This window comes from Branchiostoma floridae, chromosome 4 (assembly GCF_000003815.2).
Source record: "Branchiostoma floridae strain S238N-H82 chromosome 4, Bfl_VNyyK, whole genome shotgun sequence".
Lineage (NCBI taxonomy): Eukaryota > Metazoa > Chordata > Leptocardii > Amphioxiformes > Branchiostomatidae > Branchiostoma > Branchiostoma floridae.
In genome coordinates, this window is record NC_049982.1 from 8939870 (window position 1) to 8967828 (window position 27959).

At 43.1% G+C, this 27959-nt stretch overlaps 1 protein-coding gene across 4 annotated transcripts; it reads left to right on the forward strand.

Moving 5' to 3' along the window:
- The first annotated feature begins 6464 nt into the window (after positions 1–6464).
- Positions 6465–27957, forward strand: LOC118414382 (blastula protease 10-like). 4 transcript variants are annotated; one of them, XM_035818403.1, is made up of 10 exons: positions 6465–6812; positions 22980–23078; positions 23541–23658; positions 24021–24159; positions 24447–24531; positions 24844–24956; positions 25148–25238; positions 25505–25637; positions 25915–26073; positions 26468–27957. In XM_035818403.1, exons 1-10 carry the CDS (start codon positions 6729–6731, stop codon positions 26716–26718), a joined length of 1272 nt encoding a protein of 423 aa, XP_035674296.1. In that variant the 5' UTR covers positions 6465–6728; the 3' UTR covers positions 26719–27957. The 4 variants fall into 4 exon arrangements, with proteins under 4 accessions (XP_035674296.1, XP_035674297.1, XP_035674295.1 ...); XM_035818404.1 differs by having other exon boundaries at positions 6794–6812; positions 22980–23100; XM_035818402.1 differs by lacking the exon at positions 6465–6812 and adding an exon at positions 12851–13134.
- The last annotated feature ends 2 nt before the right edge of the window (positions 27958–27959 follow it).

The following is a 27959-nucleotide window of genomic DNA, read 5'->3' on the forward strand; positions in this document are numbered from 1 at the left end:
TGTTGTAAAGCATTACTTATTCAACGCATTATCAAAGTCTTACACTGTGTGAAAGCGTCACTCTTCTACCGATGACACAAGCGACATGATGAAAATTTTGACGTAGAGATTATTTTCAATACATTGCTAGCAACAGCTAATGTCCACCATGAATAGAGATGTATCTATTCTTAACCATTCATAACGTATTAGATAATACACAGGCATCTCTGATCCAATGCCACAATCACAGCGTCAGAGAAACTGAATCGCCATTGTGATGTACTTTAAACATCACCTGACTATTTGTGACTGAAGGGATTTTCTGTTGTACAGTACTACAGCAAGCTGTCACAAAGCATGTACCATATGTGCCGCTATTTACAGCAACAGGTCCGCTAATTTGATTGGAAGCATCTCACCCACGTCGCCGCGGTGGAATTTTTTACACTCCACTCTTATTTGTGATTGTTTGTACCGTCTGTATACAGTCAGTACAGCATAGCAGAAAGCTGCCACAAAACACGCCTCGATCCCATATTAAGTACAGTATTTGGAGCATCACGTCCACTGATTAGTCAACCAAAATGGGCGTGACAAATAATGTTCATGGCCTTTTATCATGTCGAAATTTACCAAGGCAGTATATAAAGTTGGCGATACAGGGTGTGGGGTTAAATACTAATGGCTTGAATCCTTGACAATATCGTCTTATTAGTATAAGAGACTCGGGTACACTAGCCTATGTATGTTGCTACCACTTTAAAGCGAACAGTAACAGCAGAAGTGATACTTGCGTCGGCAACTGTCGGTGTCCATCTCTATCAAGGCCCGCCATTTTTTCAAATCCTCAGCCGTGACATTCCGCTCATGCGCACTGCGTCGCGAGAGCACATGTTCAGGGCCAGAACTATTGAATTACTTGTTTCGGGTGCTTTGAGGTAAACTAATAAAACTGGTCGATTTCAATGATGAAAAAAATAATATCTAAGACTTTTGGTCTCATTTTTGAAGGTGACAAAATCCAACCCCCCACACCCCCCACACAACCACCATAGCCTACATTGCAACACCACTGTGACCGTACTGAACATCACCGGTGAGTGACAAGACCGCATAATCAAATTAACAAGTTGTACTAAATTAATAAGAATTTTTGCAAACACTTTTGATGAGATATATTTTAATTCAACATTTAAAAGGGCATACATGCAGTCCTTACATGCAAATCATTAACAAACAGCATAACAACCGTTTACGTCTATTACGATATGCCCGTTCAAACGTGCGTCCTTAGCAAATAGTAGTTTTGTGTATTTGCTCTATTAAAAACTAATTGCTGTGCTGTTGCAATCTATGTAGATCAATAGGCAACGTCTGGCGGTCTTAATTTGGTATGAGCGGATTTTCTATGTATCCGCTTTGCGTGCGAGCTAAATGCTTTGCAGAAATCTAATTTCAATGTCTGCAGTTGATAATGATAATGATAATATCAACTTCTTCTTCTCAAGCCGCTCATCATTTCTTTTGAAGAAATTGTATATCTGGTCATATAAACACGTGACATTACGCTATATACGTCACATCGAACGTTTAATAATTGTGACTGACAAGCTATTGAACTGCCAAATTTGGAGGAGCCTATGGGGTCTTGCTTGACTGACCCGGTCATGTGGAACGACCAAACAAACAATCGCGTGTGTTCGTAGCCTCCCGGTAAAAACCCGGAAGGGACCGCTGCGCAGGCTGCACAAATACAACAGGTGACCCGTGTATGTACATGGGGTCGTCTGGAAATCGTGTTCAAAAGGCGAACTCGCGATTTACCGTCTCACCACACCCTCTCTGTCTGACCTGGCCCAAGCGGTCTGTCAACGGAAGAAGGCTGGAGGGCGCCCCGTCAGTTGGACGACTTCTGTCAACCTGCCATCTTCTCAATGTCCCTGTAAAAGTCGAACAGTAGTTCGTCTGACAGACAGATTCTCCTCACACCGTTTGTAAACTTTCAAGAATGAAGACTTTGTACCTTGCGGTTTTCTTCGCAGGGGTCTTAGCAGGTTCGTCGTACCCTGAGTATCTTCGGAGGGCATCCAAACTAAAAGAGAAGGTAAAGGATCACTTCACTGTAGTAGATTGATGACATTATTCTTGGTATTTATTTACGTAGGGCTGCTCGTACATTGCACCTGTTGACATATAACGTTAACATTGTTTGCATATTCAAGTGTATGGCAGGTGTCGTAGGCATACGCACGAGTCACAACTAACTCGTTTACCGTCACACAACACTTACTCTAAAGCTTACAGTAATTTCTTTCAGGTTGGAGAATGAGCCCAGAATAAAGTTCTTAAAGCGTTGGCGTCATCAGGGTACATAAGCATTATTTGCTGTGCGTGCGCAATATCATTCTTCAAGGTACATAAGCATTATTCGCTGCAGGTGCGCAATTATTCAAACAGTGAGGACTATGTGCATGTTCATTACGTTGGGCTATCGTGTGGCCGTCTCGTCTTGACCCCAATGTCAACAAGGCAGACTTCAGGGTCAGACGTGTCTTTCACGCGGAAAATCGCCTCTCATTGCAATTGTCAACATCACATCGCACAATGTCGCTGGTGAAATTCACCTGGGTATAGCAGAATTCATGTTCGAAGGGATAAAAGGAAACAAATGTTTGTACACGATGGTAGACGACATTATGTTTATGCTATTGCAAATAGGCATTCAATCTGTATTCCAAATAGTAGGTGACAGAGAAACCAATCCAATGAATCAGAAGATAACGATTAATCGATTTAAGACATAATTTAACACATGCCGTTTGGAAGACCCCTTGTTCAAATATATTTGCTATGACATAAGTAAAGCAATGTGTCTTGACCGATTCCTATCAATTACACCCTACCCTAGACTGAAAACACCCGCAGACAAGTGCAGTAGCAACTACCCCGCCTAAGGCGTCATATTCAACACACGGCATTGACAAGTTAGACCGACGGACCCAAACTGTCTTTTTGTTTCGACTCTAGTACTAATACTGGTACTAGTAGTCTATTTTTAAATAGACTAAAATACAGCTCTTTCCTGCGTCATAAGTTGAATCTCTTTAATTCTCGCTCTCTCTTTTTCTCTCTTTCTCGCTCTCTTTCTCTCTTTCTCTCTCGCTCACTCACTCTCTCTCGCTCTGACGTAGGCCTGTAGGCGTGATGTAAATGCTTCTAACGATGTTTTTTTACGTGTAGAGAGCCATATCATTTATTATCAGGTCTTCATTTGCGGGTTTTTCCATACTTCTTTGAGACATCGGTCACACCTGATTTGTTCTCCTGCTTGCTGGCCTGAAAATACCTGGTTTCCGGGCTTGGTTTCCTGCACTTTCCAGTCGTGTTGTCATGTGTTACCGATATCTGCCGCGGCAGGGCCACAGGCTAACCATGCCTTAAGGCAGACAAAGGATGAACAAGGGTACTTCTCGTGTCTATACCCTTCTCTTCTGGTAATGAATGCTCGTGCTGAAGTTTCGTTTATTTGTTATGATATATTTGTCATTTTGACAGGTTTTCCTAACACAGCCTTAAACATTGCTTTTTCAGACTCCATCACGTAGGTTTGTTTGTTTCCTTTTCTTAAAGAAAGTAGCTTATAAGATGACTCTTAGAGAGAAGTCGACTTGCCGCTATTGTTAATGGTCTCCTACAGCACTTACCGTGAAAGCAGCCTCGTTCACCGGTTGACTAACCTCTCCTCATTTACAGCTGAAACCCAAGACAGATTCCCACGAAGGCATGCACGATGTGTTGATTTGATTGTCACATGAAGGACGGTCTCCATTATATCGACGATTTGACACTGTTGTGTGTTAAAAGGAAAGGAAATGTCGGTGTCTAGAAAGCCTCAAGGAGATTTGGATCTTTCTTTGTCAAACAGGGAGAAGTCGGTAGCCTTTCCCGTGAGGGGAAACGGTCTGTCAGGGCTGATGGATGGACATGTTAGCAGGCGGCTGCCACAGTGTTGTCATGTTGTCTTACACACACTTGTCAACCAGGACGTCGCATTTTAAACTGATCGAGGAGACCGCAACCTGTCCATTGAAGTAGAGCTGACACACTGTTGCACAGTTGAGATGAAAACATCGATAAATACGTCTTTTAAATCTAAACTTTATATCAAAGCTTTTACCAAACCCTTCCATCGCCAAGATTTAGAATTCGAATATGCGCATATCATCAGCTGTAAAATCAAGATTTCGAAAGAACAGGCCGTACATTCTGCAATTGAATGTTTCCATTTATGTAATTAAACTCTTGATCATTGATGGAAACTAGGGGCGCTACTTAGCATGTCTTATTGAGTTTCCGTGTGATTCAAGTTGGAATGCTTATTCGCAGCTGACACGCTGCATATCATTCTATAGCAGTGCACTTCTTAGATAAAACGATAGGCGACGCTTTAGAACCGCGGTTGGACGACGACTGTTGGACCGCTGGACCACTGACAAGTTATCCTGGCACACTGGCCAGACCCCGGTTATCTCACAGCTGTACTTCCAGGCGACTTCTGAGGTGAAGAGACAGACAGATCTGGGTCAGGCTGGATCTCGTCATCCTTTACCTTTGTACCCAAACCATAGATCTCTGTACAGCAGTGTGTTACTATCAGCAATGTAAACATATACGTGTCTGTAAGTGAAGGAAGACAAACGACTCACCTGAGGCGCCAGTTTTATACCGGGTCAGCAAGTGAGGCATCGTCGGCAGTGAACTCTGTACATGTATGATGTACATGTATGTGACACGGCGTCAAAACAATAGCAAATTCTTTATGTCAGACAAATGAAGAAAAGGATTTCAGTAGAAGCCGTTTAATTGCACGCCCCATTTGTCAGCATACTTCTTGCAAGAGGGTCTGCATGCTCTTTTCCGTAAGGCGTAGGCAGGCCTTTTTAATTCCCGTAATTCGTAGGGTAAGCTATTTTATTTCACGTAATTCGTAGTGAGGATGGAAAATTTACCGTAAAGCGTAGCCAGTGTATTTCACGTAAGGCGTAATCTAGCCTAAAAATTTCACGTAAAGCGTAATTAAGCCTAAAAATTACCCGTAAATCGTAGCTGGCCTCCCAAATTTCGTAAGTCGAAACGTAGTCTACCAGTAAATTTAGTCCTTCAAAACACAGGAAATTGCGTTTCAGAGGATCAAGATTTCAAAATTTCGCCGGACCTCACTTGCGACTCCTTTCACCTTCGGCTTCGGTCATCGACATGGTAAAAATATGGTATATACCCTCAAAAATCTTCTTTTTTTTTGCAAATAGAAGTGTCATTGAAGTTAGCTTAGTCTGCCAGCAAAATTTGCCATTCAGAATGCAGGAAATATCATTTTAGAGGGTCAAGATTTCAAATTTTCCATGGTCCTCCTTGTGCCGCCTCGCGCCTTTGGAACTCGAAATTCTGAAAATATGTTGGGGATGTGTGTCAACCTCAAAGATCTGTTTTGCTAATAGAAATTTGCCCATCAAAATGCACAAAATATCGTTTTATAGAGGGTCAAGATTTCAAAATTTAGCCGGATCTCCTTTGCCACTCTATTCACCTTCGGTCATCGACTTCTAAATATGTATCATGGCTGGGGGATGTGACGTGTTAACCTCAAACACATTTTTTACTGATAGAAATGTAATTTCACTTAGTTTTCTATAATAGCCAAAAAAACTGGCGTTTCAGGGGGGCAGGATTTCAAAATTTTCCCGGACTTTCCTTCGGCGCTCGACGTTGCAAAAATAAATTGGCTGGCGTCACCCTCATAAGCTTACGCTGAACCCCTGGGACTCTTTAATTAGAAATGCCATTTAACTTAGCTTTGTTTGCCAGCGAAAATTTCCCTTCAAAATGCAGGGAATAGTGTTTCAGAGAGTCAAAATTTCAATCTTTCTTGCGGAGCACGACCCCGCCTCTGTCGAGTGTTGCCAGCCTTCCAGAATTTAGCGTAAACCGTTGTCAGCCTGTATGAATTTAGCGTAAAACGTTGCCTGCCTTCGTGAATTTAACGTAAAGCGTTGTCGACCGTCCCGAATTTAGCGTAAAGCGTTGTCAGGACCCCCCATGCAGACCCTCTTGCAATTATCCGGGTGGTGCAACAAAGAGAAGTTATCCAGCTGTACCGCACCGGTTTGGGATTTGGGGATTTCGAGCAATTAACAGAAGCGTGCGTTTATCCGCTGTGCAATTAACTGTATTCCACCCATTATCAAGGTGAACACTAAACAGTTAACAACAATCTTCGTTCTCCTCTTGCCACTCTTCCCCCACTCACTCAATCTTGATTCTTTCTGTGCCATGTGGCACTCGCGTGTTCACTCCAGCCAGTGTTGCTACACATCAAACCGTGGTTGGACTATATAAAAGCTACCGGCGGTTCCCGTTGACATTACCACCCTGCTGAATCTTTGAAAAGGTCACGGTAAACTAAAGTTGTACTCCAAGTGCGACTTGTGTCTGTAGTACCGAGAGGGGAATGGTTTTAGGACGACTGTTTAGGCACGTGATATCGTGTCGCGCTGTAGGCAACCCCTTACAAATTGTGCAGGGGGCAAAGGTTAAAAACTTTGTAAGGGCGCTGGGCGAGACACGCGGAGGAAGAGCAGGGTTAACGAGCGGCACAGACACAGGAAAACTTGACTGAGTTTGCCGCGGTGGAAGGAAGAGTCTACGTTCTTTTGCCAAGAGATCTGTCTTCAAACCCGCACGATACCATGGAACAGACTGTGGCGCTGGTGGTCATCTTGTCTGTTGTACAGATCGTGTCCTGCGTGTCCTCCGTCCGCCATCCATCCGAGGTAAGATGACTATCTCCCTCTTTTCATCTGTCCTTATCAATTGGCGGGGTCGACACCTCGCGTCTTACGAATAGGGTATTTGTAGAACTCCTGACCCCCTCTCCATTCACTGGGGAGTTTCATACATGTTATCCTGGATTTCGCTGCCGTTACCTTGCTGAAGTCACCTTGATCCCCATTTCTGGGCCTACAGCGCTAGATGCTAGCTCTCTCGTCTACATGTATGCATCAACCCTGAGAAGGACACTTTGATCTTGTCGACATGTTTTAGCGTTCCATTATGCCATATAGTTTATTTATGGTTCACTTGTAACCGGTTCATGATTCTGTTCGTTTTAAGATTTATGAGGGAACTCTGATCATGCTATTGGCTCCAGCTGTAGCTCTTTCTGTCATATCGCCACCTGGCTCACTTCTGTTGGATCGAGCAGAGTTAGCGATGCTAAGAGTGGACTAATCTGTGTACATATGGAGGTTTATACACAGCTATCTATAGACACATCCATCAGTGTGCCACATCTGAGCGCTTCTCGGCCGGGTCACCTTCACTCATTGCATTGATTTGGAAGGGAATTCGAATGGCCCAAAAGTATCGTATATAAAGGGCCATATAGGCGGGATCGATGACATAGAGAAGTAAAAGGCTTCCAGAGTAACCGACCGGCAAACGAGGGCACACACGGGTCATTAACATTGTTACAAATCCCGGTGTGTCACTGTGACGTAGCGGTAGTAGTTAGTGGGAGAGTTTTTCGAGTCACAACAGGATGGTGGCAGCTTAGGGTCGTTTTTTTTCTCTTGTTTAACAAATTTCTTGATTAATTTAGGAAGGCTTTTATCATATTCTCCTCTTTAACGTAACTGCTGTTTTTATTCTGTTGCTGCGGTGTTAAAGGTTGGTTTGGGGTTTTTGCAGCCACAAAATCTTAGACATGTCGACTGGGAATGCAATAAGGCACATTTCTGACTTGGGAAAGTCAAAGATGTCAAGGTCTGTATTTTTGCGTAGAGAAATATTGGCAAAAGACGCTGTGTGATTCTCCGCCCCGAGGAAAAACATCCTCAAGTTGAGAGCGGACGGAACCTTTGGCAACTTTGCCAGCAGTGACTGCAAGTAATATGAACCAGGCTGGCCGGGTGTGTGGTTAGAAGACTGGTGCGGCACATTCTTACCGTGCACAAGGTTTAGAATCTGTCCTGCATGGTTTGAAGCGAGCCGTCTTGTTCCAATTTGTGAGTTGAGTTGAGTTGCTCCAAAGTCCTTTTTTTGTAAATATCGACGCGACAACGACGGTATGCGTTCACTGTCCTCGTGACCCTTACTCTTTTGTTCTTTTGTAGAGCTGGTCAATTGCGTAACATTTATAAAATATTAGATATTGTTTTGTTTTTGCACTACAAAAGGTTTTATCTGATAGATTCAGTGCCAAGACAATTCGATATCAGCTTGCCTGTTTTTGGTTTGAAGTGTCCTGTGCGCTTGTGTTTGTTCTGAAGGTCTGACGGGTTCTGTGTTCCATCTGCTCTGCTTTGTTTGGCAACAGATCGCTGGCTACTCAGCCAAACGTTTGATACGGATGTCATGGCAAATCTCCAAGCAGATCCTACGGTAGCATAAAATACTATCTAAAGCTGGTAGAGAAGTAAAGCCGACCTAGGGGTGTGTATGCCCGTCTGACTCCCTTTGGTCGGCTATACTCCTTAGCCAGCTTTGATACCACAATATGGCACCGTAGTATCTGCTTGGAGATTAGTCATGGCCTCTTTCTCAAATGCCGATTACCAACGCCGCCTTGCGCTGTACAACATACTGCACTTTGTTCAATGTCACATGTCCCTTCTGCAGCATTCTTCTCACATTTAAGTCAGCCAGTTCTCTGTCCTCTTTTAACCACTTACGTTTCCCTGTGTGAAACACCCCGGTAGACACAACAGTTAGTGTTGCCTGGTGGGTTATCTACATGTCTTGTTAGACTACCCTTTGGGTGGTGGCAGACACCTCAACCGGGGTGGCCATGTCTTCATTGTACTAATAATACTTCAACAATTTTGACCCAGTTTGCAGAATAAGAAAGTTAACAGAGAGGCCAATCTGATTACAAGCTACACCTGCCTGGTTCTCTATCTGCATCTGGGTATCTGCACTTATAACTTTTGTATATATTGAATTGAAGTTTTTAACAGTTATTCAACACAAGAATTTGCCCACCTCGACTTTTGTGTATTTTGTGTATGTTGTCCCCAGAAGGGGCACTACATGGTAGTGACTGTTTCTTTGTAACGCCACCAAGAGCAATGTTACAGACCATATATCAGGAAAGACACACATACCCAGACGTATGTCAAAACCGTCAAGATGTGAGACAAAGCAGGTACAATTTGAACCTTGGAGATGACATGTTGTCGTCGTTTTCACTTTCTTCGTCGGCCAAAGCCTTAGTTTGTTGACGCAAAACACACGGCAACATTATCCCAGATTATCCCAGGATTGTAAGTCACGATAAAGTCAGAATTTACGGAGATACAGAAGGTCTTTCTTCAGTCGGCGAGGGTAAATAAAGACGCCGTCAATTCTGCGCAAGGACGCCGGCCACAGGTCATAACGTTAATCCTGTTGTTTTTGCCAAGTCCGAATAGTTGGATGAACAGAAGATAGGACATGGTGTCTTGGGTTACGTCTTCATAGATACGGGGGCACGATTACTTCATCGCTGGGTATACCGTTCAAGAAAGTTTGCCAAAGTTTAGGGTAGACAATAGAATTACTCAGATATCTAAAAAAAGCTTTGTTTGCTTGTTTATTTGTTTGTTTGTTTGCTTAGTACACTATGAAAGCTACACAACAAAATTATTATTGCCACTTCCCCTTCATTTACTGTTTGCTGTTGTAGCACGTGTATTCAATCATGGGTATAAATCCATATGCGTTTTAGAGAAATGTATCCATGGATGTTCTATCATTCAGCTTCTACTCTTGCCTTACTGTCAACTGCTGATAAAAGGAAACGACCCACAACATGGCCTTTTGGCTTCTTGTCAAACGTCAACACGTTAAAGAAGCCGTCTTCTTGGCGCCTAAAGACAAGCTTATCTCAAGGTTATAACCGGGGGACACACTTGTCTCATTTAATGAGCCAAAGTTGAGACTACGAACTTACCTTTACAACATCTTTTTATTAACCTTTTAAACTTTTTGTCTGTCTGTATCATCACTGACAGAAACCAAAATATCAAATGGGATTCTTTTCGGGTTTCAAATGCCTGGTTTTCATTAGTCTAAGGCTGAAACTATTCATTAGATATTGGTAATGTCACGAGACGATGTATTTGGAAATTTAAACACACGAGTCAAGTTTAAGTGGCAGACATTGCCACAGCTCTCGTAGCTAGTTACAGCTGTAAAACCCCTGCCACATATGCAGGACCTTCCCGCGACTTTGCTCCCGACCACTTCCCAACTAGCGTCTGCGCTGGGTTGGGAGTTCTGTAGCCTGTAATCCATCCTATTCTAGCTCCGTACTGGGATCCGTCCTAGCAGAATATGACTTCCCGATTTTTTTTCTGCAAAACATACGTATAGTCTAGTAGTCGGTCGGCGCTTTCGACTTTGAAAGACAAGTAGGCAATCACACCGACGTCGGCTAACTCCCAACCACTATGAGACTTTGCTCACGACTATGCAACCGTGGTCTGGAGAGGGTCGCGGCAAGTCATGGTCGGCTATGTGAGACAGGAGTGACCTGCCGGTCTTAGCTGTCAATAGAAGCGGGTGAGATTTACTGGAGTTGACAACGAAGACAAGCTGTGTGTTCAAACCGATCAGACGGGGTGATCGTTAAGGGCCGACCTTTGATATCATCTTCCTTGAAAACTCCTACAAACATTGGAACACATGGCCCTGATTGCTACAGTACAGAGTTCGTATTAGCCTGATGTAATGGCCCGCCCAACATTGCCATCCCCTACAACAACAGCGGATTTTGCGTAACACAGAACAAGGAGGTTTTTTTAACAGATCAAGTTTGTCTCATGATGGTTGTACTAGACTATTTGATTTCATGATTCCATGTGTTAAAGGCTCTGTTTACCTCGTAGTGTATAACATTGTGGTACATGTAGTTTTGAGAACGTTATGTATCCTAACGTTTGCTTTACATACCAACGATAGAGTGACAATTATTGTTTCCTGCACTACAACAAAGTTTCGAAAGAGAGCGCTGAATCAAGGACAAGGGCCTGTATATACTACGATACCGTACACGCGTAAGGCGAAGTCGGAAAGCACTCTCACATACCCGGGTGCTGCATTCCTTACGCAAGCCAAAGCGACTTTAAATCCCTCTCTAGTCTGTAACAATATAATCCTCTATCCTCTTTAATATCCAAGGTGATACTTTTCATAACACAGACTGGTGACACATTTGTAGTATAGTAACTGACAAGTATGCTTCACAAACAGATGCATCCTATGAAATCACTGTGAAACCATGGCTAGGACAGCGAAACAGTAGCTTGGACTGACAAGTTCGGCTGACAGGCATACGATACAGACTCGATCAAGACGCCCGTCCATGTGTCCACTTACTTTCGTGCTCAGTCAGTACCAACATGTTCCCAGCATGCTAGCTAGCATCGCCAGACTGTGACAACAAGGATGTTACAGGTCGTTCAGTTTATTTTCTGCCGGAAACTTATCTGCATCGTTTCCCTGTCTGAAGGTCCAACTAATCTTGATGTCCTTGAATTTGGAGCGTTGACGTTGACGATGTATAACGTAAATACGGGTTTTGGGTCTTTTCAGCGTCCTGTCAGGAATCTGTTACAAGGTTCTGTTCAAGATTGACGAAATCTGTGGTATCTTCTCTCAAATAGCCAGACCAGACGTTAGTGTATATCAGAAGGCATTACTGTAGGTAGCCGAAGGTCTATCGAGTTCCATGTCGCCATCGTTGTCGGTCTATATATACAAATTTGGAGTTGGGGTAATTACCGAAAAAAAATCTACAAAGAGTTATTTTCTTAGCTTTCTCCATTTTTGTCCTTGCAGTGGCCAGCCCCGCTACCATATACCTGATATCCTCGCATTCTCAGCCCTCTGGTCCATCATGGCCTAAGATAAAAGCACCAGAGATCACAGTCGAGTGGCAGGGTGCAATGAACATCAGACATGTGTCTGACAATTATACCACAGACCGAGCATCCTCTGATAAACGGTGACGAAGTCAAAAACTTCTCAAATGTTATGGCGGCTGATGATATTTTGTATTGGAAGACCATATCTTAACAGTTAGTGGAAGTAGTCAGACAACCAGACTGAAGCCAGAGTTTTGCTTTCTTTTGCACTTACTTTGATGGGTCACGTGGTGCCAAGAAGATAGTAGTACTGAATTCATGCAGGGAGGGATTCATGTGAATTCCATAGCATCACATATCGGAATCTAGACAAGTATATGTCCATTTGTCCATGGGTATGTCAAGTTCAGTACTCTCCCAGTAACCATGGACATGGTCGCGCACGTTCCGGTCATGTTTAGACGTGTCTTACCTCACACTCCCTGTTGGAGTGACTACAGGAGGAAATGGGGCATTAGATGCAGGGTCATTGCACTGACGTATCACCAAGTCTGGGACATGCACCTGTTTGGTCCGTAAGATATCGCGTCGACCATATCTTTGTGGTTCGCTGGCTGATAATCAGCGATAATCAGCGATAGCGTATTACTTTGATGCGAGGATGTCTTCAACCTTCTGGGTTATCTGTTTGCAGTCCTTGTCTGGGATTTTGGACATCCCTTGGGCTTCCGGGGACTCTTTGGATAAATCACAAAAACGTTACAAAGAACACATGTGATTCGTTACAAAGACCCGGCCTTCAAGTTGTGTCTCAAGGAAGTCTCAAGACCTGGAAAAATGTCAAATGTCAATCTAGGATCTTGACAAATCCGTCAACTCGAAATTGCCTTCAATATGGTTCTCCTCCTTTCCTCATTCCTAATTGGTCGACTCTATCGTCACTGTGTCTGACGTCATCTCATTAGCATACGCCGGACCTTTCCAAGGTGAATGTTCTGCCCCTGTAGATATACCAGTGACCGGTCAGTCCGTGTTATTCAAACAATACGGCGACACCGGTAGTGACCGGGCACTCACCATTCGGAGAATGTTAGCCCAGGGTTTCACGGGTCTTTGCAGTGGTTTTGTCACCGTTCCAAAGTTGGCGGTGTCGCTGGTGGTGCTGGCGGCCGTCCTGGAGCGCTCGTCGGGTCGGATAGGAAAGCTGAACCGACAGCTGGCCAGAAATTCCGTATCGTTACTAAGAGAGGTAAGCCACATATAGATTAAAGAGTTCGAGCAGGCACCGGCCTTTGGGTTTTGCAGTCTTACTAAGACAGTTTTTTTTAACACGTATAGTCCTTTATTTTATTTGGAGGAGCTCTCTAAATCCATGTCTCAGTGGAATACTAAATATAGAGTTATGCTTAGCGACGCTTCTCCCGTAAAACCTCTGCTATAGCAATGTACTTCATATCTACTTTATGCTTCAAGGCGGGGACGTTTGCTAACACATATGGGTATATGATGTATATGATGCCAATGCATTGCGTCTTTTTTCTATGAACCAATTGCGTATTATTAATGACTCTTTCGTGGAGTGGGGGAAGGACAGCCTAACGAAGGTAACAAATCACTCGTTTCGGTATGGGCCTATCCAAATAGATTGATATCGTTGCTACCCTGGATAGCTGTAAGTGGACCTGGAGACTTGTGTTACGCTATGCGAACTTTATAAGCAGTCCGCCAGCATGAAGCTCTCATTTCCACCGCCTCCCCTCCTCATATGGGCCTTGTTTCTAAAACTGTGCCGGCTATAACTGTAGTGTTGCCAGGGTTTCAGTAGACACGTTGTTTGGTTTGCTTGCCGCGGGAGATCGCTGGAGGAATCCCGAGCGCGACGAGTGGCGTGCCGGTGGCGGCGTTGGGACATTGCTTCCATAAACGTTGGTATCTGTAACAGAAGATACACGATGGAGGTACCACGTGTGCACACTCACTCGGGCTACTGGAAAGCGGCCTGTTTAATGATTATAGGGGATTTGTTTTACTGAGTTTGAAAGAGAAGTCCCTTACACAAATCGTTTCAATTATGCAATAACCCCAGACGTGAAGGAATAAACACATGCCTTCTGTGTACTGTTGTAAGGCAATACGGAATATCATGAAGGCTCGCGTATTATCTGCAGTGAACTTTGGTATGTGCATAGTTCGCCACGATCCAGTTTTGGACGTATTTTTAAGTGTTTGAAATTTTGACGATTGATAAGACTAGATAACGGCATTTGTTCGTTTGAGTCTTTTGGGGCTCCCCATTTCTGAGATGGACTGGTTGTCTTTTCGTCAGATTGATTGACATTAAATTGCAGATATAAAAACAGCATTACTCGAATCGCTCCAGATGTTGTAGGTACCTGGCACTACACATATTACATTAAAAAGTGAATAATCTTGTCCTTAATTGATTAATCATTAACGTGTGCTAAGTTAAACTATAAGCTGAAAAAGAACGTATAAAAGTATTCGCATCAAGGCGTTAATTCTAAGTAAACACAGAGTAAATTTCAAGCAAAGTATGACATGATACAAACATCTATGCACTGCCCGCTCGTTTAGCTCCACGACACTTGACCGACATTGAACAAACCGCCGGGGATTAACGTGTGACCGCTCCGAGATCAAGATATCGCCGCAGAAATCTCACTTTCCCTTCTGAGCCGCCGCAGAGTCGATCGGCTGCGGGAGGCTAATTGGGAACACTCCGTCTCATTAGCGGACCCGGTCCGTCTGTTTCTGCGGGACAAGGCCGGGAGCACGTGCTCTTTCCGAGGGCACATTTAGCCTCCACCAGGCCTTCCTAGGATTCTCCTAGGGGGTGCGGGAATCTCAGAATTCGACAAAAACATAGGGTAAGTGGACAGGGGAGTCAGTCCATGCTAAGGTAAATGTTTCGACTCGTCTGGTAGCAAACCTCCCCTGACAAATTATTATCCCCATAATAGCCAGCTTACGACACATTCTGCCTTGTAAAAAATTGTACTGTACGCACAAAACCAGAATTACATTAAACATTAAATTGCATTAACTTTGAAAGATTTATGATTAATGATAGGGCTACTATATCTTTTCATACCAAAAATGCATGCGCAATTCAAAACTCAATTACAATGTGTTATTTATTTAGCTAACAACATACCAAGTTCCATGGGGTAGCTCATGGCAACGGCCACGACATGAAGTACCAAACGATAATTGGAATGATTGTGGTAGGCGTTTAATTTCTTCTTTCCCTGAACAAACCAAGTGGTTATACTATAATCTGACTAGCTTATATATTGATTCTACATGTAATCTTTAACCATACCTAGAAAGACACAATCTATACCTTTATCTTCCCTGACCGGAGATCGTATTGGGAAGTACGAGGGCGGTTCAAAAAGTAATGCCACTGGTTTTATAACAGGCTCATTTTTTCATCGAATGAGTTGAAATTTGGCACAAAGGTACAAGAATATGTCCTCTTGAGATTGACATATCTCAATTTGTTGTTAAGATTTTTCTGAGTGACTGAGCTGACTTCAAGATGACCACAGCCTTGTTATCCCGTCGGAAGAAATTAGAGGATCAATTAACGTGCAATTGATAATGTCTGTAAATCACTTGTAGCTACGGTAAGAAACTAAAATTGAATATGTATCAAGTTGCAGTTCTCTATAAGCCACATGCTTATTTTCAACTTTTACATACAATCACTTATTATTTTTTCGTTCCCGGTGTGAAGTATGGCCGTCAGGGGCGTAATTAGCGGTGGATTAGGGGTGGGCTGCTTAAAGTTTCCATAACCGACTTTTTTTATTAACTGAGAAACATCAAACTTAACACACTTCCTGATCTTAAAACAGTTAATAATTGTGCCAAGTTTCGCATCTTTTAGCTAATAGAAAAGCAGTCTACAAAAACCTTTATTCAACAAATCACGTATTTGGCTATTAATCAAACTGTCTCGCAACTCGCTCCATTCTAGTGGCTGTAAAAGATGAACCATTGAGAGTTCAAACATGAAATTTGGCATGTAATCTATATAGATATTTGTTATTATACAGGTGCAATCTCAGCTTCCTACAATAGTATTAAAACGGTAAGATCTAGAGGAACTGATCTCCTGACAAGCTTTTAAGGGTGTGGTCATCTTTAAATCATCCCAAGAGGATATAGTCTTGTACATTTGTGCCAAATTTCAACTCTTTCGATGAAAACTTGAGCCTGTTATAAAACCAGTGGCATTACTTTTTGAACCGCCCTCGTATTAACGAGGTTCTCATCCACTGCAAATGCCCCTCATTCTTTAATATTGAAGGCTTTGGCATCGTTCCTGCAGCCCCTGACGCTTGCTGCACGCCCCCTATCCTGCAGTCCTTGAGACCATCATGACTATGTCAACCTTGGACTTGTTCTAGGTTAACATCTCCGTCAGAAGGACAGATAAGACTTTCCGTGTTGTTCACTGAATCAGACAAACGGTGTATCTGGAATGCGAAGTTGTCCAACTAAGCAGTGAAAGTAGCTTACACTCCATTGAAAAGAAATGAAGCCGAAAGCGTGCTTTTCATTCATTCGACTTTACATCCCAGAACTTTACAACCGAAATAAACTATCTGTGTTGTAAATTACATTAATCCAGTCGAGGATGCCGCTTACGTCTGATGATCACTAGCCACTGTAAGGCTTTTGATGTCAATATTATGGCTCATGGTGCTGTGATTTCAGCAGGCACGTGAATATTAGATCACACCTTTCATCTACTTGGAGACGTCCTCCCCGCGGCCATGTTTCGCGGCAACGTTAACGGGACATGTATCAGATTTTTATTTTCATGCCTTGACATGATTTTTAGACATGGCGTGGTAAGAGGACAGAGCCTCCAAACAATTAACAGAGCCTCCAAAACCTCGGCTGGCTCCCAGGGTAAACACGGACAAGGATTTCTACTAAGTTCCTGGCGTACATATACACTCAGCATGATACGACAAGTACCTACGGAGGCAACACTTTTGAAACTAGACACTAAACATTGTGTATTGTGTGTCGTGACTAGAATCATTTTCCTCCCAAATCACTTCAGACCGGAACTATTCCCGGGTTCCCTCGTGCCATGTGGTTGTGAGGAGAAGGATCCTGTGTGCCCTTTCTCGACCTTGTGGAACCCATGTTAGTATTTCGAAATCACTCCATGCGTAGTGTTGTACGTTCTGGTGACCTTACTGTTTGTAGGTCGAATTCTAGGCCGCTATTGCTACACGTTTTGAGAAATTCCAATGTAACCACATCATTTTGACAGGGGTCGCTTTCGAAATTCAATAGAATCTAATGGATAGTAATCTATTTTTTTTAACCTGTACCACATGACCTTGGAAGTGTTGTGTTAAGGTAATGCAATAGAACCAAAAAATCTGAACACAGAAGTCAACACAGTAGATTAGCGATAACGGGTATGTGTAACTGTCATAACGTTTATAAAAATCTAGGTTAGAATGAAATAAACATAGAAATGTGGAGCACCAAATGTGGCGTTATGGTATGTAAAAGGAGTCCTTGTAATGTCTGCGAAGGTCAGGTGGTCAACACGCGACATGACAGGGAGAATCTGGATCAGGACCTCGGGGGCAAAGGTCACGTCTTGTGTGTGTTGGTGGGGAAGTCGGAGTTTACTCCCAGTGAGTCCCGCCGAGAAACGTTTAAACAACAGGAGGTGTCAATCTCCCATCATACCTGCTACCAGTTATTTGTTCGGTCATCGGCCGGAAGGTGTGTCATGGTCAGGGTCATGGCAAAGGTCACGACGGCCTCACCATGATGGCCGCCATGACACCTGTTGGCAAGTATTGTCGCGCGCGCACAGATGTAGGAATCAGGATGTTGTCTTTCAAGTCCCTTTTCAAATTCAAAGGGAGGAGAAGCTGGTGTACGTTTTATGCTTCCGAATTCACACGTTCCCGAAAGGCTTAAATTCTGTTACTGACTACGAGACAGAAATTTTGACCGTTCATAAAGCTGACGTAGCTTGGCATGTTTTGGCCCATGATCGTTTCCTTAATTTGACTTCATATCTTCATCCCTGAGTTTGATTTCGCGAAGATAGAAAGGACGCTTTATCTGAAGGCTCAAAGTGACAAGTGACAAGTAGGTCATTCCAATTTGAGGTTTAAGAGCAGGGATGGGATGGTTCGGATTTATCTCTATTCATCTCACTATCTTTTATCAACACCCCCCCCCCCCCTGCTGCAGGAGTGGAAAACCCATATGTGTCATGTTTCAGTCGTCACTGATAACTCCTTAGCTGTGACCCTTGCCAAGGTCTTGACCAAGACCAGTTCCAGATTTGATAAGTGCAAGATGTCGCGGGAGTGATAGCTAGACTTGCACGATTTAGCATGATGATAGCCATCATCATCACGGGCGAGTTGCCCGGACCAGGTCCAATCTTTCCCTCCAGACAACTCTGTCGCCCATATGATAGCCATAACGGGCATCAACTCTCCTTATCTAAAGAATCCATCATAAAATAGACTATGGTCTCTGTTCCATCCTCCATCATACTCCTCACAAAGCTCACATTCCAATTATCGATGTAAGTTACAATGATTATCCTTACACTTATTTTGTCGGAAAATCGTCAACGTTCACGACAACAAAAATCTGAATCCTTTATGTGATACCAAGGTAAGGTAAGATGATTTCCCTTTGCTCTTGAGACAGATAGCGGTATGTTTTCACTTGGTACCAACATTCCACATCAGCGATCGTCTCTGGATCCTTTCTATCATCTTTCCCTGACATGTGGTGTTCACCTGTCCGTGGCATACCTCATCTCTACCGCCAAAGCCTGGAATGATTTTCGCGCATGTATATAAACCAGCTGTAAAAGCATTTTGCCAATACGGTACGTAAGGGACCTTCAGGTTAGATGACAAGGTTAGGCTGATGTTGTGTATTCAGCAGTGAGAAGGCATTTCACTCAGGTAGCGTTTACAGGTTTATAAAACGTCTTTCTCCGGTATCACAGATCTCAAGGATTGTGTCAGGGAAACTTGATGATACTGCAAAAGTTCTGACAGGGTTTACGCTACATACAAAGTGGAAGTAAGATAAAACGATTTTGTATTTTGTACATTGCATTGATCTCAGACTTAGATATTTCAAAGGAGAAAGAAATTCAAGAACCAACATAATATCGCTGTCATGAAATTACGGGCTGTTTTATTGCTTTTGGGACAACAGGACATTTGGCATATAAAAAGGCGTGCTGCATATATTTGACACTTTACGTATACAGTCACCACGTACTGAATTTGCTTACTGTATCCGCGGCCTTTACATGAAAACAAGGCAGGATAGGTCAGCCATATCCGTAAGACTACAGCAAGGAAATGTTATGGATTTTCGAAATTCAGTCATCTTGTTTTTTTACTCGTTTTTTTTTTTTTTGGTGTTTTTTTTTTGCCCTATCTCATTATCTGTGCGGTTTGCACGGGATGTTATCCATAAAATTTACTTGCTTTGGTCCGACCTGACATCTCATTTATGGAAACGGTACTCGCTGTCACTATCATAGCCAGAACGGCTCTGTCTGCATTTCCTGCAGGCTAAAGATAGCCTCCATCCCACATCAAGTTCACGACCCCGGGGTGAGCGTCAGTCACAGGACAGACCATCCGAAACACATGTTGGCTCACGGACGGCTCGCTCGGACTCCAGCGGGGCGTGGGAAACTCCGTACTTCTGTTGGCTTGGTTGTCTCGGCGACTTGCCGAAATCCTGCTCTAAGACCTATACCAAAGGACATGTTTAATAGAAGCCAAGTCACAGGCCTAATCAAATGCATCCGAAGAAGAGTCCCCTTTTACATGTTGTTTCCTAATTGATACAGTTATGAAGTAACGTAAAATGGGCGTAAGAAGCGCGATCTAATCAGGCTATGGGCATCAATATGCGTAGGCTCATACTCTGAGTACAACGACTACATTTCTTCTAGGACGGGGAAAGCGCTACGTACGTGCGTCATTGTCAACTTTCGGTTACTGCCTTTTGATTGTCTCTTAAAAACAAAGTGAAGTCCATTGTTACTCGCAGGGAAGTTGTTCTGTGGGGGAATAGTGATGCAAGACCTGATATGTACCTTCTAGCCTACCATTAGTTCAGGTCTCCAATACAAGATTGCCATAGAGATTGCATGGCAGTAGACGGCAGAGGTGACCGAACTTCCGTCTTTCATTGCAACAACGGACATATCTCGTTCCGGTCAATCTGTGTTGAATCCTGCGTGCAAATTGATTCGGAAACTTCGGTTCAAGTGTGATCTGTAGAATGAATGAGTGAAATGAGCCAGTACTGAGGAATGGGTGGCTAGGGGTGTAGACCGCGATGGGTGATGGGCCGGTAACAGCCCTGCCGAAGCGCCTGGTGGCCCCCATGCGGCACGTCCTAGATAAACAATTATCACGCACAGGTGTGGTGTCGATGCGGACCGTGATGGCTGGTCAGGTTAACCGTGCAGTTTAACCTCACCCCACGGTTCCATGGTTTATTGTAGTCCCTTGTCACCACAGGGCCTGGCCTTGACCGCAGTAAAACATGCAGGTTGATCCCGTAAGCCTCCTCTCTTCCGCCCAAAAAGAGGGCACGAGAAACCCTTCAACATGAGGCTTAAGGCAGGGACTCCATCTGCCCTCCCTGTGCATGTACTCGTACTCTTCAAGATGTTTTAGTTCTTTGCTAAAACCATGTTTGAAAAGTTAACCCCCCATACCATGACTCGGACATTATCATGCTACGAACGTAACACAGTAGATATTCATTATAATGACGTTGGCATAGATAATGGAGAATGTGTTTTTTCCCCAATTACGGTCAGTCATTCGTTCTTAAGGTACATTTTGATGGTACTTGGGTTTAATTGCCGTGATTTTCAACGATACATAGTAGTATTCCGACAAATCTAGGGGACATCAATTGCAGCACATTGTGTCGCTGCCCTTCGACTGTTACTAATACTCCGTGCTGATTTGGAACAATCTAGGAACTATTAAATCCTGAAATAATAAGACAGCTGTTCACTTTAATACAAGCCCTCGGAGTACGGAAGGATCAACGTAGCTAGCTGCCCTCCCCTTCCGGCGTAGAACATAAAACATGTTAACGAGATGGCCTTCAGAATACGTCATCACCGACCCGTTACAAAATTTCTTTACGTCTGCAAAACTTGTGTCATTTAAGACAGTTAAGTAACCGATGAAACAGTAAAACTATCTATTGCCATTTATGCGTTCATGGACCTTGCTTAGGTGAATGTGCTTTGCTTTCTTACCAGGCCAAAATAGTTTTCATGAAGATTACGTGAGGTCTAGCCACTCACGCGACAGGCAGGTTAGGTTTATCGCGAAATCAGAAACGGAGCTTTTCAAATCATTACAATCCGCAATGTGTCCATTACCAAGTTCAGCATGCGCCATTAAACAGGCGTGTCTTTATGTTACAAGGTGAAGATTATAGACTTCCGCTCAGAACCATTAATCTGCCCAAGCGATGACCTCAACACGTCCAGCCGTTCTACATTAGGGCACCTCTCGGCTGAAATGTCTGGCGTACGTGTGACCCCTACTGAGTCTGCACAAACAGGGAATTACTGGGGAAGTATTAAAAAAAAGACAGGTGTTTTGATTTCGCTGACAAGATTTTTTCCTTTTACCTGTGACAAAGAACATTTGTCACTTTGGCAGTATCATGGCGAACAGTTTCTGTAAGAAAATACCTCGTTTTGTTTAATTTGTCCTTCAGCCAAAAAAAAAAAGTGATTTCCAGAAAATGCCAGTTGACAAAAATGAAAGGGCTGATGTTAAATCGCGGCTTCCAGTTGCAAGCTATTGCTACAAGTGAATCAGCAGTGCTGATTAAAAATAACAATTTCAAACAAAAGCAGAAATTGATTGATTTGAATAGAGGTCTCCGCCGGTTACAAAAGCAGCTTACTTGTGGTAAATTAAAGGATAATTCATAAGTGATTTCTGTGCCCTTCTACCTGCCCTCGCGTGAAAGACATAGTTCCCGTCTGGGCCTTGTTAGTTTCTGTACGGCACTGATTGTCAACTGATGTTTTCAGTTACCCCAAACATGTTTGGTTGCTGCCAGGTATCAGATGCCCTTTGGCTGTTTTCTGTCAAACAAATGTTCGGCCTCTTTCCTTCCATGTTTGCAAACATCCAGCCTCACGAGCTTTATATGTTGCAAGACTTCGAACAGGTTCGATTGGGCTGTCCAATTATCATTCAACCCTCGGGACTTCATAGGATCTTGTTCAATCAGCACATTTCTTCACCTGTTGAGTGAACAAGAGCCCGTAAAGTATCCAGTTATTTCAGTTTCCATTACTGCAGGCTAAGGAATGGAACGCACACAAAATGGCACACGCAGCACGACAAAATCGCCTCTACTCAGGGACGTTGGAGATCCACCACTTTGGAATTCCCTTCTCGTTAGGCAGTTGTTAGGGGGTGGGGGGGGGGGTGGGTGGAAGTTACTCGTGAAATTGAAATAACAGCTGTGTCAAAGGAACACTTCGATCACATACCAGAAGAAGATTATGATGTGACCCGTATATGTGTTTTGAATCATTGATGTTTTATCACGTTTAATGCACAGCAGATAGTATACAGTATCATCATCACTTTGGATGTGCATTGGTTTGAAGGTTCCTGATTGGGCTTTTCTGTTGACATCATTCGTAGCGTTGGGAAAATGACAGCTCAAAGACGGTATTCCACCGGTTTCGACTTTATTCGTTTTTCTCGAGTATGACAGAGATCGGACCACTCTTCCTTTTATACCTTTTCTGCGCCTCCCTAGTACAGGGCGCTCTAACTTGACCAACCAGCGTAAAGGGTTTCATTTTGCCCTGATCTGAAGGTCTAGTCCTTTGAGGAATACAATACATATAACAACTCCCGACGGATGTTAGGCACAGACATGCAAAACACAATCTATTGCAGGGGAGAGACTCGCTTCGTATTGAGTCGTTTGCTCAGAATGTCATTTTGATATCTCACGTTTGTGTTTCTGCAGGGCTATCCACTGGGTCACTACCAGGAGGCGCTGAGAGAGCATGACGATTGGACGACGCAGGGCGCGGCCGTGGTGGTTGTCGGGAAACGCGTGACACAGGCAGAGCGCAAACTTTCCTCTTGTAAATCCCAACTTCAGCTGCCGTAGTCCGTCTCGCGAGATTTCTCGAGATGTCAAGACAGGATATGGTGTTATGAACATGCTTTGGCAATATCACCTCACTTGAAAGGAACTATTTTTCATAGCTTACAAAAGTTATACTTCTTCGGTTTGCGGCAAAATGTCTTTGATATTGTACGATAAAAAAAGAGAGAAACAAACATATCCATGATGTCTCCCGAACTACTTGTTGAGTCTTTAGTTTGGCAGCTCAACCTTAGTGAGAAAGGCGCACATTGCTCAACGTCTAAAACGGCATTTATATGGAAAACTTTGAACCATGCCATTCCCATAGTACTTAACATGTTTTAGTCCTTTTAGTATTAATGCACCCAATACATTAACACCGTCATTTATGGAATGGACTACAGTAGCTAACATGTGATTTTCCCTGCCATGCAGGACGACAACACGATACACAACAATGTGGTTCATCACCGGCGGAAAAGAAAGGCCATCCGCAACCCGCACATGCGCTGGCCACATGGCATCATTCCATACACTTTTGATGTTGCATTCAGTAAGTTTTTTAATCTAAAAAGTGAAATGAATGGATATTTCATATACTAATGGTTTATACATCATTTGTTTCCAAAACCGCTTTCTTATACAAAAAGTGGAAAATTATATGAAGTTCTTGGACATATCTACCTTGACACGTCGATGAAGGTTAGACTACCTTGACGTCAATAAATGAAGTTCTACAAGTTTCAGTGAAGCAAATATGTTTTCAAATTATGTCACTGCCAAGTGCAAGTATATGCAATAGGTATACACAACGTACGTCATTCAAATTTCCTGTGTCTGACGTGCGTACTTTTTGCTGTAGACAACTGATGACGTTTTATTTCCTGTGTATGACGTGTATATGCTGTGTTGTAGATAGCTATGACCGGGACATAGTGATCAAAGCCATGAGACACTGGGAGGAGCACACGTGCCTCAGATTCGTGCCGCTGGGCAGCCCACAGGCCAGAAACCTGCCCACGGACAACTACATCAAGTTTATTAAGGGGAGAGGGTGAGTGCAATAGATCATCATCATTATAGATGCTATAGATGCTAGCTATATGTTTTATGAATGATTATAATGAGCGAAAAGAATACTATACATTCAAGATAATGGGGATATTGAAAATGCTTGACCCCCACCATGAAGATCTAATATTCCCGCTATCTACGACTATGGAATATTTACGGTAGTCTCGTAAGTGATGTATTTCTGTTGATTGTTGAACTGGCATATGCAAAATGAACATACTTTGTCACGGCTCAAGTCTTGTTAAGGACAATTGGCTTCTGCTTCAGCTGCTGGAGTAAGGTGGGCATGTTCTGGTGGACCTCTGCACAGGAGCTTTCCCTGGGCAACGAATGTTTACAGAGCAAATACGCGGTAAGAGTGACTACATTTTCGTCAAGTATTCTCTTGATGTTTCCATTGTTATCAAAGGTTGTTCAATATGTCCATGTTCATAACATCTATATAGATTCCTTAGTAATAGTAGCAGGCATCCGTCCATCTCGAAAGATGATAGCATCACTCTGGATTAAGGTGGTTTACAGCGTCCTTTGTCAGTTTGTGGCTTTGCACTTGTAGGCCAATCCTCGCGTGGCAGTCGCGGCCACAATTTGGGCACACGAAGCCTGAACTTAATAGATTCTTTGAAACCATTAAAATCTGTTTCTCTATTGTCTGTATTCCCAGGTCGCCATTGCTGTTCACGAAATGGGACACGCCATCGGGTTTTTCCATGAGCATGCGCGACCAGACAGAGACAATTACGTCACGATACAATGGGACAATATACGATGGGGAAGGTAGGGACTCGGCGCCGTAAAGTATCCACTCTGTCACAACCGATGGAACTAGATCCGTTGCTTGATTTTTATAAAATGTTGTTTTCCTTCCTTATTTTGTTGCTTCTTGTCTGAAATACCTCTGTTCCTGTCTGACTTATAGAAGATCTCTGGTCAATAGAAACATGTTTTATGCTTGAATCAATCCCAAGGTATCGCCACTTCGTCCGTTTTGGCTACAATATGATTGACACATTCGATATCCCGTACGACTACCTGTCCATCATGCACTACGCAGATAACGTAAGTTCATTTCTGAATTTTAATTCATTATTTGTTTTACTTGTGGTCTTGTCATCAGGCATTTATGACAGATGCTTATGAATATGAATAACCTACAAAGTTGATGATGTTTTTTTTTTCACTTCTTCAATGTATGAACTGCAGCCTGATTCTTGGAGCTTCGTTTTAGATGTTGTGACTATTGTTTGGTCAGAGAAATAGCAAATAAAGCATATCTAAATCAATTTCCAAGATTTAAGCGTTCTCCCTACTTTTTGCGTCATCAGGAATTCTCCTGGAACCGCCATTCCTTGCGCACCATCGAAACACGTGACCCGGCCTATCAAAACATCATTGGTCAGAGCATCTCCCTGTCATTCCTGGACATCAAGATGACCAATCAGATGTACAAATGTGCAGGTAGGGTGAAATGTCTGGTTGTTTATTTGTTGTTGAGATCTTTAAAGAGTTTCGTTTGGTTATGAGCTCATACCTGTTGGAATTCAAACGTTGTTAAGAACATTTCAGAGGTTTCTCAGCCACTCATGTTCGTAGAAACATTTCATATGTCTTTGTGACAGTTGATTGTGATAGGTTTCAGCTATTTATTGTATTGAGTGCTGTTTGTCTTTTTATCCATAAGACGTTTCTGTGACTTTAACCAAGACTTTAAAGTATGTATTTCTTCTGCCCCCAGCCCGCTGCCCCTCGTACGTGCGGTGTACCAGACCCAACAGTTTTGTAGGACCGACGTGCCGGTGTATGTGTCCCGGGTACCACGGGCTGGGCACCAGGGAGTGTCCGCATGAATCCACACAGATCGTGCACGGGTACGGCGGGCACAGGCACAGACTAGGTACCGTAACGGTTCTCGGTACTTTATGTTTTTATATTAACATATAAACTACAGTTACGAGACAGGGAATGTCGACATTCAAGTTGATAACTTAAAAAAATTAGCCTCATTGGAAGAGAAAGGGTAGATCCTTCTGCAATGATGATGAAGAGAGTACCCAACTTTAAGACGAGTCTGAAAGGGTTCTCCGGAGAATGCATATATCTAAGTATGTATGAAGTTGTAAACAATGCCAAATAAATGTATCCACCAAAGCTACAAAAGGACCTAGAAGGCTGAGATGTCGTATAAACTGTGCAGTATAACATGAAACGGAAATTGTTAGCTGTTAGCTGTAGTCGCAATATATCATATATATCAGGTAATCATGATGACTTATATTTTCCTCTTCTAGACTGTTACCAAGGTAACGGGAACACGTACCGAGGCTCCCGGAGCTGGACCCGAAGCGGCCGCGCCTGTCTGAACTGGTCCAACACGCTGGACCGGGACGTGTCCACCCTGTCGTACCCGCGCGGGTCGGCAGGGATCGGCAACCACAACTACTGCCGGAACCCCTACCCGGGCAGCCCCCAGCCATGGTGCTACGTGGGAGATATACGCATCTTCTGGGAGTACTGTGACGTACCAAGATGTGATTATTAATGACCAATGTTGTTAGTAATCTCCAAGCAGATCCACCGTGGCGTAATATAGTATCAAACCCATTGTGCCCGTTTGACTCCCTTTGGCCGGCTATACTCCTTGGCCAGCTTTGATACTATCTTATTGCACCGTAGGATCTGCTTGGAGATTATGCTGTTAGAGCCATAGGGTCGCTTGCCTGGTGTTGCCGCAATGCTTATTTTCTTGCCAATACTGATTTTTTTATTAATATCCGTTTGACGTTCTTTAGCTTTGTTGTTCCTTGTCTGTAGCTTCCGCAAGCTATGTATTGTGATTACGTACTGTGTATGTGTGCCGATAATACATGTTTGTAGCCACAAAGGTGGTCTGATAATAGTATGAGAATTTGCTGCCAAGTAAGGAGAATTCAAACACCAAATGACTGTTTGTATTTGTGTTTTGCGTTGCTCAAACGAAAACTACTGGAGAAATGTGTCAATTACCTGTCAAACAAAGACAGACAAACAATCAAATGCTGATGATCGACATTTTCTGAAGAGTACAATTGGTGAACCGCAAAGGTACGCTACCTCAATACCGTGAATACCATAAGAGTGTTCGGAATTTCATGCAGTTTATTTTGCTTTTTTTTTCTAAACTGGTTGTTGAATATCATATATCACAGTCTTTAAATTTGTTGGATATGCATTTTTATGGCGATAAAATGTCTTAATAGTTTTAGAGTGACACTAAACAGGGTAACGACAGATGTTATATTCGTATTCTTCAAAGTAATAATACCTTTAGATACCCTCTTTTCAGTCCCGTTTCTGGGGATGATAAACATGAAATTAAGCTCAAGATTACCATGAAAAAACATAGCATGTATTTTTGAGGTACATATGCCCATATCATAACTCGGATAACAAGCTTACAGTTTTCTTAATGGTTTATGAATGTGAAAATGACGACAAGGGACAATGCCTTTCGCAGGCGAAAGAACCAAGCTATACGTTGACAAGAAACTCCACCTTGCGAATTACGCAGTGTTACAGTGTTACAATTATACAGTAAATATCTCTATCCTCGGTATATTGTTGCACTCATACGAGTTATACTGTATTTACAGTGGGACTTATGATAATGATATTGTCCATCTTGCTATCTTATATGTTTTATGATTTAAACCCCCTTTTGATGTTCAGGGCATTGTAGCTGAGTATGTGATAATACCAAAGGGCTAAAGATCAACTATTAGTATTAGAGTAAACAATAAATGA

Bases quoted from the DNA above. Each gene is read 5' to 3' on its own strand.
- LOC118414382 (XM_035818402.1), top strand. From the start codon at position 12,973: ATGTTAGCCCAGGGTTTCACGGGTCTTTGCAGTGGTTTTGTCACCGTT. The intron at 24,957-25,147 runs GTAGGGACTCGG...ATCAATCCCAAG, and splicing joins GACAATATACGATGGGGAAG to GTATCGCCACTTCGTCCGTT. The intron at 26,074-26,467 runs GTACCGTAACGG...TTCCTCTTCTAG, and splicing joins CGGGCACAGGCACAGACTAG to ACTGTTACCAAGGTAACGGG.